This window comes from Saccopteryx bilineata, chromosome 5 (assembly GCF_036850765.1).
Source record: "Saccopteryx bilineata isolate mSacBil1 chromosome 5, mSacBil1_pri_phased_curated, whole genome shotgun sequence".
NCBI classification, from domain to species: Eukaryota; Metazoa; Chordata; class Mammalia; order Chiroptera; family Emballonuridae; genus Saccopteryx; species Saccopteryx bilineata.
This window is the reverse complement of record NC_089494.1, coordinates 200,656,155-200,669,164: the sequence shown is the minus strand read 5'-3', so window position 1 is coordinate 200,669,164 and position 13,010 is coordinate 200,656,155. Positions and strand designations below refer to the sequence as shown.

Below are 13,010 nucleotides of genomic sequence, written 5' to 3'. Positions count from 1 at the left end.
TCCAAAGAAAATCCGAAAAGGTAATGTACAGAAAATGTATGTGGTTATAAATGATAATGAAAATAAAGAGTTTGGTTCTAAGGCTAGAAGATCTAATGGTCTTAGATTAAGTTAGTCTTAAAATAAATAAAGGGTCTTATATCTCTTAAAATAAATAAAGGGTCTTAAGTAAATAATCATTTAACACTATTAAGCCAAAGTCATCATAAAGACTAAGTTTCTACTCTACCCAATATGCTCATTAACAATTTAGAAAGCTATGAGCTGTCTCTATATGTAAGAGTGTATATAACACCAACTGGAGAGTCATACCTCCACGGTCCTGGGACACAGATGGGTTTTACTCAATGAAATATACTGACAACTCCCTAGAACAGACAAAATACTGAAAACAATTTTAACTAAAAAAAATCCATAAAAACAGAATGAAGTTTACAATAAAAAATATAGAAAGGCCTGACCAGGCGGTGGCGCAGTGGATAGAGCAGGGGTCCCCAAACTACAGCCCGCGGGCCGCATGTGGCCCCCTGAGGCCATTTATCCGGCCCCCGCTGCACTTCCGGAAGGGGCACCTCTTTCATTGGTGGTCAGTGAGAGGAGCATAGTTCCCATTGAAATACTGGTCAGTTTGTTGATTTAAATTTACTTGTTCTTTATTTTAAATATTGTATTTGTTCCCGTTTTGTTTTTTTACTTTAAAATAAGATATGTGCAGTGTGCGTAGGGATTTGTTCATAGTTTTTTTTTATAGTACAGCCCTCCAACAGTCTGAGGGACAGTGAACTGGCCCCCTGTGTAAAAAGTTTGGGGACCCCTGGGATAGAGCATCAGTCTGAGATGCACAGGACCTCGGTTCGAGACCCCGAGGTCACCAGCTTGAGCGCGGGCTCATCTGGCTTAAGCAAAAAGCTCACCAGCTTAGACCCAAGGTCGCTGGCTTGAGCAAGGGGTTACTCGATCCGCTGAAGGCCCGTGGTCAAGGCAGGTATGAGAAAGCAATCAATGAACAACTAAGGTGTTGCAACAAAAAACTGATGATTGATGTTTCTCATCTCTCTCCATTCCTGTCTGTCCCTATCTATCCCTCTCTCTCTCTCTCTGTCCCTGGAAGAAAAAAAAAAGTATAGAAAGAAAATAGTAGCAAGGCTCAAAATTAAGCTTTGTCAGACACAGAGCATAGACATAAATACCCTGTGAGTGAAAAGCCCACCCTGACACCCCGTACCCACTGTGGGTTCAGGTTTCCTCCTCCTTGCTCCCACAACACTGCTGCCTCCGTCACAGCACTCTGCACGTCTGCCATCCCATGTTTACTTGTCTACAGTCATTCTGAGTATAGAAACTCCCTCAGGAAAGGGATCTTGGCACTTTTGTTCATCACTGTATATTCAGTTACTTACAAAATTGAACTGAATTAAAACCAATATCATGAAAACGCCTGAGTTTAATTGCACACCAAATAAAAAAACTAAATTAGGAATGTAATGTAATTCTCTCTGCCTTGAACACTTAGAAAATCTACTTGCCCACAGATGGTAGCAGACTGAAATGGCATAAAGAATGAACTTCCTAGCTAATTATCTGGAATGGAACTTGTAGAAATTTCAAAATTATAACCCATTAGTCTGATTAAGTATTAACCTTTATAACTTTTCAACACAGAAGATTCCTACAAAGGACCTTATATACAGAATCAGCACTTGGCTTAAGAAACAAAAAGTTGGTCCTTTTCCATTCATTTTCTTCAAATACTATATACAAAGGGCTCTTTTATGCTACAAGAGCATTCTATCTCTCTGACACAGCTTGGGTATAACTAAAATGATCTGTCATACATAACATTCACCTGTAGTCATGTGACAAAAATTCAAGCACTCCAAAACACTCCACCTACTTGTACATTTCTGTTTAATACTGAGTGCTATCTACTGTACTCACTCATATATTAGAAGAAAAACGACCAATTATAATTACCTGGTTGGTGCTTTCAGGAAGAAAAGCCAAGGCTGCAGCAATACTGCCCTGGGCTGCCAACAAATTGGCATATTGACTCATCTTCTCGGCCAAAAGAACTCCCACAGTATTGGTATCCATGGCTTGGGTGAGTTGAACAGCTTTTCGTAGGATGACAACTTTTTCAATCAGATCCTACATGAGAAAAAGAAAGAAGAGTAAAGGAGAAAGACAAAGATACCAAGATGTATATGAGAAGAAATAGGAAAAAATAGTTACTAAGATTTCTAAAACTTACTGTAAGTATAGTACCTATTATCATCTCTTTAGAAAGGTCTAGAACAGCTGACCACCATTTAGGTAATTAAAAGGGAGGAAGAAGGTCTCTTACTCATGAATAGGGCACAGGTTACCACCTTCCTCTAAACATCCTTAAACTGCCAGACACCTGTAAACTAAAGCAGGCAAATATCCAAAGTGAAAGTAATAAGCAGATGTCCGAAGGCAGAAACTTGGGATCCAGCAGTGTAGGAGAAACTATGAGTAAAAACACCATACTATCTATATTATAAAAACAGTCCCACTATGTGATGACCTCCTAATGGACTTGCTATTTCAAACCAGAGTTTCTCATACTGCTCTTCAATGGCAATTCTTCCAACAATGGGGAGCTATGCTTCAGGTGTAAAGCACAAGACTAACCCCCACCTGCCCTTCAGAGGTGCACAAATCCAGAAGTGTGGATCAAGTGTGTTTTCTCTCAGAAGCCCACAGAAGGAAAACCGTGATTTCCTACCAAACTTTCAGTTTCAACAGAGTGATCTTTAAAGCAACAACCCTACTGAGAAAACAGCTTTCCAGAAAGAAAAAAAAAATATTAGACTGAAATATCATGAGACTCTGCTGATTAAATTATTAGGAAAAAAAAAAGATATAATTACTCAGTGCCTACGAAGAATATTTTACTTCCTTGCTTGTCCATATCTTACATGGGATTACTCTGACCTCTTACTTCCATTTCCTCTTAACTATGAAGACTCTCTACCGGTACTGGGGATGCCTCTCATCTGTTACCTCATATTGCTTCTTTCTTTACCCAAAGCACATGGATCATTGGGAGCAGAGAGAGGAGCACGAGGAAAAAAAAGGTAAAGCCAGGGCTGTTTTCCTGCTCTTGCCACCTACTTCTCCCAACAAACCACCAAATCAATCTTGATCTCAAAACAGTTGCAACCACATTTAACTAGTCCATCGTCTCAAACTTTGTCCCTCCAAGTATAGCAAGCAATAAATACACCTAATTAACGGAAAAAGAACTTCTAAAATTTAAGTTAGTGAGGTGAAAGCAATGAGCTTCTGGAAAAAATCAATTTCTAGACTATAAGTAGGGTGACAGACAACTAAAAAGGAAGCACCATGTTTCGAAGATACTCACTTGAAGCGACAAAGGATTGCTTCCATCTTGAGCTTTAGTCCAACATGCAACTAATTTCTCTACATTCCCTGCACAAATATAGCAGAGACAAGCCTGAGTCTGCAGGAGGCTATCACCTTCCCTTTCAAGCCTGGTGCCCAAAAGATCTACAGGTCAAGAGGAAAACAAAATAAGGTTAGACCCAAGGCAATCTGTAGAGGAAGAGATCGTGAGCAGCCCATTTTCAGCAGTACGGATTCAACTTCACAACCAAAACAAAACCACTCTGTCAGGCAAATGCTCAGTAAATATTTGTCAAATGAATAGAAGTGTGTGACACATTGTACATAATGAACTACTTCACAAGATTCTATACTTAGCTATAGAATGCATTAACAATTATATTAGAAAAAATAATAGAAACAATATTTGCATCATTGCTTTTGTAAGCAGCAGTCTAAAATATGGCACTTTGGGATAAACATCAATGATAGCTAGGATTACTGTAAATTTTTCATAATAATAAAGTTAATATCTTTTCTCTTTCATATTCTTATGTTTTCAAGGTAGCAATTTGCTGCTCCTTCTCACTAAGCAGCCTGATGTTTTGTTCTTACAAATTATAAATATTATTCCTCAGCCATCAGTTTAGTCATGGTCTTCAATGATAATTTCTACTCACACATTATAATGATTAATTTTATCAAGCTAACATTTATTAAGTGAGAGCTGATTATGTGCCATTTCACATAAGAATACACTAAGGCTTAGGAAGTAATTCTGACTAGGTTGTATAGCTAGTAAGGGGCAGAGGCAAGATTATAAGTCTGGTCTGTCTAAAACTAAAATCATTAAAGAGTATTATTGAAAATAATGACTAGATATGGAGAAGGAATACAGTTAATAATTCTGAAAGAAGCATTTTTCTTATTTGTGATCGGTAGGTTTATGAAAATTTTTAATATTTGTTCATTTCATTTACAATATACAATGCCACATACGTAATATAAAACTCGTTTTCTTACCACAAAGGGCTGAAAACTCATCAGGTTTAGCATAAGTCAATACTGCAGCTAAAGCCTCTCTCCAATTTTTAAGATCACAAGACTCAACAATCTCTTTCCAGTTCTTCATCACCACTGCAGTAATTAGCTTGAGAAAGGAAAGAAAACAAAGGGAAAATGAAAAGCTTTGGGTATATTAATAAAAATGAACTCTAGCTAGTCAATTATATCTTTAAAAGACTCTTATTATTCATAGTATTTCATGTGGAATAAAGCAGCAGCAAAGTGAAATATATCCTTAAATCAACTGACATAGAATATGGTGTTGTTCCCCTCCCCCCAAAAAATCACACAAGCATACTTTTTTTGTTGTTGTTATCAAAACGTTTAACAGGAAGACATGACCTGGTCTGATGGATCAAGAAGAACTTCTGAGCACACAGACATTTGAAGTCAGAATTAACTTTATCAAGAAGGAAAAAAACATTATAGGCCAAGAGAATACTAGGTGCAAAGTCCCCAGAGAGAGAAATGCACACAGAGTAAGGAACTGAAAATGGCCAGTGTGGCTAAAAATAACAGAGGAGAACGTGACTTGAGACAAGGCTAAGGAGACTGACAGCAACCAATGCTGGAAGGACTGAAAACTGGGACTTTTTTCTTTTTTTAGGTGAGAGGAGGGAAGATAGGCAGATTCCTGCATGTGCCCTGACCAGGATCCACTTGGCAACCCCACCTGAAGCCAATGCATGAGTACTAAACTATTTTTAGCACCTAAGGTTGATGTGCTCCAACAGGAGCTATCCTTAGCACCTGGGGCCACGCTTGAACCAATTGAGCCACTGACTGTGAGATGGGAAGAGGTAGAGAAGGGGGAGAGGGAGGGAGGGGGAAGTAGATAGTCGCTTCTCTTGTGTGCCGTAACTGGGAACTGAACCTGGGACATCCACACACTGGGCCAACGATCTATCCACTGAGCCATTGGCCAGGGCCTGGGACAACTTTTATTAAGAAAAATTTAATAACATCAAGCAGGAGCTTAAAAATGTTTAGACCCAGGAATAAAGAGGGACAAATATATATCCCACCTATGTGGGATACAAAACTATGATTCATGGACATAGATAAAAGTAAAGTGGTTACCAGGAGGGGAGGGGAAGGGGGAAGATAGTAAAGAGGGACAGATATACGATGACAGAAAATGATTTGACTTTGAGTGATGGATATACAATGCAATCGACAGTTCAAATGCTATGAAGATGTTCAACCGAAACTGAAGTACTCTTATTGATCAATATCACCCCATTAAATTCAATTTCTAAATTAAAAAGAAAAAAGTGTTTCGACCCTCTGCACCAGAAATTCTTTTCCTAGGACTATGGTCTCATTAAATAATTAGAAATTCACACATATCTTTAGGTATAACAAGGATGTTTATCACTAATTTATCTGTATTAGGAAAATATTAGAAATTACCTAGGCCCTGGCCAGTTGGTTCGGTGGTAGAGCGTTGGCCTGGCGTGTGGAAGTCCCGGGTTCGATTCCCAGCCAGGGCACACAGGAGAGGCGCCTATCTGCTTCTCCACCCCTCCCCCTCTCCTTCCTCTCTGTCTCTCTCTTCCCCTCCCGCAGCGAGGCTCTATTGGAGCAAAAGATGGCCCAGGTGCTGGGGATGGCTCCTTGGCCTCTGCCCCAGGCGCTAGAGTGGCTCTGGTTGCGACAGAGCGACGCCCCGGATGGGCAGAGCATCGCCCCCTGGTGGGCGTGCCGGGTGGACCCCGGTCGGGCACATGCGGGAGTCTGTCTGACTGCCTCCCCGTTTCCAGCTTCAGGAAAAAAAAAGAAAAAAGAAAAAAGAAATTACCTAAATACCCCCAAATAAGGGAAATAATATATCCTTCCTATAGAATATTATAGAACAATTAAAAATTTTTGTAAGAATCTTTAATGATAAGGGAAAATGTTTGCAATATAAGTAATAAGCAACATATATATACATATATATCCTGATTTGTTATTATTTTTATTTATTTATTTATTTACAAAGATAGAGAGAAGAGTCAGAGAGAGGGATATATAGGAACAGACAGGAACAGAGAGAGATAAGAAGCATCAATCATTAGTTTTTCGTTATAACACCTTAGTTGTTCATTGATTGCTTTCTCCTATGTGCCTTGACCATGGGGCTACAGCAGACCGAGTAACACCTTGCTCTAGCCAGCGACCTTGGGTCCAAGCTGGTGAGCTTTGCTCAAATCAGATGAGCCTACGCTAAAGATGGCGACCTTGGGGTCTCGAATCTGGGTCCTCCTCATCTCAGTCCAATGCTCTATCCACTGCGCTACCACCTGGTCAGGAGATCCTGATTTGTTTTTAAAAGCTCTATAAAACTTACAGGAAAAGGATAAAAAACTGGAACGAATTTGAGATTGAGAGGTACTAATGTGATGGAAGAATTAAAGGGCATTAAACCTTTACCTTGCCTGACCAACCCATGGTGTGGTGGATAAAGCGTCGGCCTGGAATGCTGAGGACCCAGGTTTGAAACCCTGAGGTCACTGGCTTGAGTGCGGGATCACTGGCTTGAGCGTGGGATCATAGACATAACCTCATGGTTGCTGGCTTTAGCCCAAAGGTCACTGGCTTGAAGCCCAAGGTCACTGGCTTGAGCAAGGGGTCACTGGCTTGATTGGAGCGCCCCCAGTCAAGGCACATATGAGAAAGCAGTCAATGACCAACTAAGGTGCTGCAACTATGAGTTGATGCTTCTCATCTCTCTCCCTTCTTGTCTATCTGTCCCTGTCTATCTCTATCTCTCTCTCTCTCTCATCTTTCTCCCTTCATGTATGTCTGTTCCTGTCTATCCCTCACCACTCGATTAAAAAAAAAGTCTGACCTGTGGTGGCACGTGGATAAAGTGTCAACCTGGAATGCTGAGGTTGCCAGTTTGAACCCCTGGGCTTGCCTGGTGAAGGCACATATGGGAGTTGATACTTCCTGTTCCTCCCTCTCTCCCTTCTCTCTCTCTCTCTTTCTACCCTCCCAAAATGAATAAAATCTTAAAATAAATAAATTTTTACTTTTAAAATTTTCTAAGTTCTTTCTACAGTAAAAAACCATGAAAAGTATTCTTCATTTTATAAATTTTATATGCAAAGAAAACAAATTGGTACAATCATGCCAAACTATCAACAGTAACTATTTCTAGGTCAAGAAATTAAGGATTTTTGTTGTTGTTGTTTACTGATTTTTGCATTTCAATTATCTATAATAAGAGTGTTTTACGTTTAGGCCCTGGCCAGGTAGCTCAGTTGGTTAAAGCATTGTCCTGACATGCCAAGGTGGTGGGTTCCATCCCCAGTCAGGGAGCATACAAGGAGCAACCAATGAATGCATAAATAAGAGGAACAACAAACCAATGTTTCACTCTCTTTCTCTACCCTCCTTCCTCTCTCTTTAAAATCAATCAAAAAAATTTTTCCCAAGAGCATTTATAATCAGATAAAAGTTATAGTTTATTATTTTTAAAATAACATACCCTGGTAATTTTGCTTTGGGATTTTGCAAAGTATTTTTTCTGAGTTCGAGCCAAGAGTTCTTGTCCACCCGCTATGGCCAATATTACGGCATCAGCCATGCGGTTATCATGTAAACAAAGGTCAACAGCACTCTCAAAGTTACCCGTCAACAAAGCCTGAGTAATTAAACCATCAATATCTGTAACAAGGAAATAATACACCCAAGTTAAACAAAGTTTTTGTTACAAGAAAAAATTCTACACATATCAACCTTTACATGCGCACACAAAGGAGAAAAAGGTGCTAATCTCTGAATATTACTGATGATTAATTTCTAACCCAAGCTGTTGAGATTTACAGAAATTTACCTAGAGTATGTAAGTAAAATCAGGAAAGACAATACTAGATTGCTTCAAACAGAATAATAAAGAACATTATACAGTTTCTATCACATAGGCATCAGAACATTCTACCATTTCTAAGGCACTATTTACACATACTAAATGATTACTGAGTTATTTTTAACACCAGCATCTGTGACAAAACATTTCTAACTTAACCTTAAGAACTATTTGTTTTCAAATGGTTAAAAAAATTAGAAGTCAAAACCAGTAAGTACTTACCTCCACTGATGGAGATATTAAATGGTCTTCCAGCTGAAGGTAGAAATTCAGGTTCTTGTTTTTCCTCTTTGTGCTAAAGAGGTGAAAGGATAACAATTCAGCAAAATTAAAAATAAAATTCATACATGATTATTCACCTACTGACTGGATGACATGCCAAGTTATTCCAGAAAAGTGCTCAGATCCAACTTTACACTTAAGATCTATGATTTCCTTAGGCATTAACTCTGATTATATAATCATAACTAAAATCCAATATCAGAAGTAATGTCAAACAAACTGAACTATACCTATCCATTACTGGTAGCTCGGAAATTATTGAGGCTGAAGAACCTTTGTTTTCTTAGGTACTTCAGCTAAGAGTACCTTTAAACATGCGAATTATGTTTTTTAATCATACTATTCTTAGATTTTAAAACAACCCTGTTTCTACACATCTAAAAATTTCTGCCCACTAGCTTTAATTATAGGATCCTTTTGTTTTGATTGAATTATTCATAAAAAATTACTTGGTGTCCTTACATAAATGTAATATAAACAGATTGTTTATGACTATACTACAAGTACAGATTTTGTATTCTCTTCAATTAGTCACACTCAGAATAACAGATTAGCCTGGTAAAAACATATATAGTTCTGCTCCAAATTTCTGAGATTACATGTAAGATTGAGTAAATATAAATTCAGTATTTTTCTTTAGAAGAAAAGGAGTTTAATGCAGGGATATCGCTGACAAATACTCTAAATGCCTTCTCTTCTATGCATAAAAATTCAAAAGACAAAAAAATATTTCAAAGAGATTAGCGAGGAAATTTTAAAGACAAGTATAGCTGTCTTGCATGAGATAAAAGACCTATATTCTCCGCTTGTGCTAAAAGACTTCCTTCTAAGAAAACTGTCTTTTACAATCATCATGTAATAGTTGAAGTTTATTGGTAAATTATGTTTATAGTAAAAGTTAGAAAGAAACACTCCATAGTCAGGATAGTCCCATATCAGAAAAAACAATGAAAACGTCAAAGGTGAAATGAGAAAAAAGAACTTGATTAATTTTCCAAGATAAAATATAATTAAAAAGTAAGAAAAGTAATTACAGAATTATTAGTGGTTAAAAAAACCCAGAAAATTAAAAGAAAAAATATTAATGGACTCTTTTTAAACTAGTAAAAACTGTCAACTACAACTCAGAATATGTTTATAGTAAATCATGACAATCATTTTATTTATTGAAATAGTCTTTACCAGAACTCAAAGTTCAAGAGACTAATTCAGAAGCCTATGCCACTGATAGTGGGCCTTAGATATTAATGTGCCAAGAAAAAAATTAACTTTACATTCACTGCACTGTGGATTTCTGAATAAAATCTTTTTTCAGCAGATATTATAAAATCCATCTGACCAAATTAAGTCAATCTCACATCAACTGTTAATGTTAAACCATATAATCCAGAAGCTAGGTCAGAGACCTAAAGATTTCAGAGATGATACTTCCATCAAACTAGTAAACAGATTCCTCCCTTAAATTTCTCTTAGAAAACAATCTTTATTTTGGAACAAGTAGTTAAGAAAACTTTCCATATTTCAACATGAGATAAACAAATAGCACATAATTTTCCAATGTAACTAAAAATGAAAAAGAAAGTAAGTACCTCTCCCAAGAGCTGCTCTTCAGCAGCAGGGCTCTCCTCCCCATCACTCTGTGCTACTTGGTCAGAGTCCTTAAGAGCCTTTGGTACACAAAACAATTGCAGAAGAAGTTAAAGAATGGAGCATTAAAAGGTTATTAGTGAACAAGGAAGACAAAGACCCAACAAACAATATTCAGAGCTAGTTTAATCATAAGAAGCAATACTAAGTTCACTTCTTGGCCTTTTGGCTAAGATCAAGTGAAGAAGCAACACTAAGTAAATTTGAGAAACACCATTAGAGGAAAAGCAAAAAGCCATTAGAGCTGAGACCTTCCCTTCCTTTCCTACTAAATGCCCTTTCGACAACAAAGATCTTAACAGTATCTGAGCAGTCACTGATTTCACATTTCCTCTTTTTGCGAAACTTATATACCATCAAGAGCTAGGAATGCTCTACGAGCTAACTTTATACTATTTTAAAATGAGAATTTATTCACTTATTAAAATACCTACAACCAGCACCTCTTTTTATACTGTAAAACAATGAAACAGATAAATTTCTTAAACTACATTTCCTTCTTATCACCTAAACCAAAATTTTAGAAGATAGCTATTTTTAAAAGCCTTCTTACCACATCGGGTCCATCCACTCTGTTCAAGGCCAAGGCAATCTGAAATAAAAACAACTCACCTACTAAAATGAATTACATTTCAAGTTAAATAGCAAACATTCACCTCTTACTCCATTCTCATTGGCAAAATCCACAAAAGTTTAGAACAGGGAGAGTATTTTTAAGAAAATAAAATCTATGCAGAACTGATTGATTCTCAATGGTTCTCGTTTCAACCACAAGGAGTCCCACTGCTCACAGGTCATCTCACTCTGCTGGTCAATGGCAAAACTCCAAAATAAGCATGTTTTCTTCTACTTTGTTTTAAATAAAATAACTATAACTATTTTTAAAAGTAGTTCCTCAGGTACTCACTCTTGAAAGAACCGCTATTAGAGGTATTTTGACATTCTATTTTCTCAGTTTTTGTTATCTAGTATGCAGTAAAATTTTCAAATTAATCTCTTAAGAACCTAAAGTGTAAACTAATCATCAAGTTAAATATAAAAAAAAGTCTAAAGGAATAATCAAAGACATAGCCAGTAAGCAGCTGGGGCTATGATGTGATGCCAAGACTGTATGACATCAAAGGGGCACTCATCTTCAACGAGGCGGCATGCCTGGAGTGGGCAGTACCAAACCTGTACGACCTATGTGACAACGCTACAATGCTACAGAACGACAGGGATAATATCAATTACACAAGGAACCTACAATATTTCCTTCAAGGTTTCCGAAGTCAAGAGTGTTTTTATTGCTGTTCATGTCAACACTGTGGAATAAATAAGTCCCTCTTAGAGAAGACAACTATAAAATTGGAATATAATTTCCTCTTTTTAAAATGAAATTTAAAAAATTAAGATGTTAAGCAAATCACCTGAATTTTTTTATTCAAATCCAATGCAATAAATTTCCCTTGTGCCAAAATATATATTTACTAATTACTTGTTAGCTGGACCAACTCAATACAGTTTGGGAATTGTGGGCTATAAATATAAACAGCGAGGGTGGAAAACTGTGATAGCCAGAAATAGTACACTATTTTTCATCACTTAAGCTGAAGTGCATGTGGGGTGATCTCTAACAGTTTTCAGGGCCATTGATTATACACTACTTACTGGTCATCGCCCAATCTTCCCTGACACTGTTTGAATTAAAGGTGGTTCTGGCAATTTCAAAATCCAGGTATAAAGTGGAACTTCAGCTTGACCAGGTATTGGTGCACTGAATAGAGCACTGGCCTGGGACATTGAGGATCCAGGTTCAAAACCCCAAGGTTGCTGGCCTGAGCACAGGCTCACCAGCTTGAATGCGGAGTTTCCGGCTTGAGTGTGGATCACAGATATGATCCCATGGTCGCTGGCTTGAAGCCTAGGTTCGCTGGCTTGAGCCCAAGGTTGCTAGCTTAAACAAAGGGTCACTGGCTCAGCTGGAGCTCCCTGGTCAAGGGACATATGAGAAAGCAGTCAATGAATAACTAAGGAGCTGCAACTATGAGTTGATGCTTCTCATCTCTCTCCTTTCCTGTCTGTCTGTCTCTCTCACTTAAAAAATAAAATAAAATATATAGTGGAATTTCATATTTAACAATCTGTATTCAAAACTTTGGCAAATAAAAATTCTCATTAAATATTTATTCAATGATTGAGATGAGATGATCTGTGTAGAATTTTGTTTTAAAAAATCTATTATACATAAAGGTTGAGAATAAACACTTTTTTACTTTTCAAAAACTTTACCTTTTCCCCTAGGTCTTCTTTTCTGTATCCTAGAAGTTCAAGGTATTTTCCACGAGAATCATCCTCAAAGTTTACCTTTAAAAAAGACATATTCTTGAAACAAAGACCTGCATATAAAGACCTAATTTTTAATTACATGATCAAATTTCAAGTAGAATTATTAAAAATACCTACAGTCTACTGTATCACCTAGAAGGTTCACTGTAAAAAAGAATCCAAAAAATAGTTTTTCTTTAAGTTATTTTTAAGTAGTAAATATACCAGTAATTATCCTGGTTGATTAAAATTTTACTTTTTAAAATTAAAATGATTAGGGTGACATTGGTTAATAGGATTATATAGATTTCAAGTGTACATTTGCATGATATAGGGTCTGTATATTTTATTGTGTTCCCACCACTCAAAGTCAAATCATCTCTGTCACCATATATTTGGCCCTCTTTACCCTTTACTACCCCTCCACCTCCCTCCTTCTGATAACCACTGTTGTTTGCATCTATGAGTTTGTACTATATCCCAC

The 13,010-nt window shown here is 37.2% G+C and overlaps 1 protein-coding gene across 23 annotated transcripts in view; it reads right to left on the bottom strand.

The window, feature by feature from the left end:
* Nucleotides 1–13,010, bottom strand: part of SEC31A (SEC31 homolog A, COPII coat complex component) — a 91,666-nt gene that overhangs the window by 31,635 nt on the left and 47,021 nt on the right. For 17 of the 23 annotated variants that reach the window (XM_066233504.1, XM_066233507.1, XM_066233505.1 and 14 more), the window contains exons 12-19: nt 12,491–12,565; nt 10,773–10,811; nt 10,162–10,239; nt 8,513–8,585; nt 7,910–8,088; nt 4,393–4,519; nt 3,389–3,534; nt 1,975–2,148 (exon numbers count right to left, since the gene is read on the bottom strand). In XM_066233504.1, coding sequence (XP_066089601.1) covers nt 1,975–2,148; nt 3,389–3,534; nt 4,393–4,519; nt 7,910–8,088; nt 8,513–8,585; nt 10,162–10,239; nt 10,773–10,811; nt 12,491–12,565 — 891 coding nt within the window. The remainder of the gene's footprint in view (nt 1–1,974; nt 2,149–3,388; nt 3,535–4,392; nt 4,520–7,909; nt 8,089–8,512; nt 8,586–10,161; nt 10,240–10,772; nt 10,812–12,490; nt 12,566–13,010) is intronic. The other 6 variants (XM_066233514.1, XM_066233518.1, XM_066233520.1 and 3 more) reach the window with 1 other exon arrangement.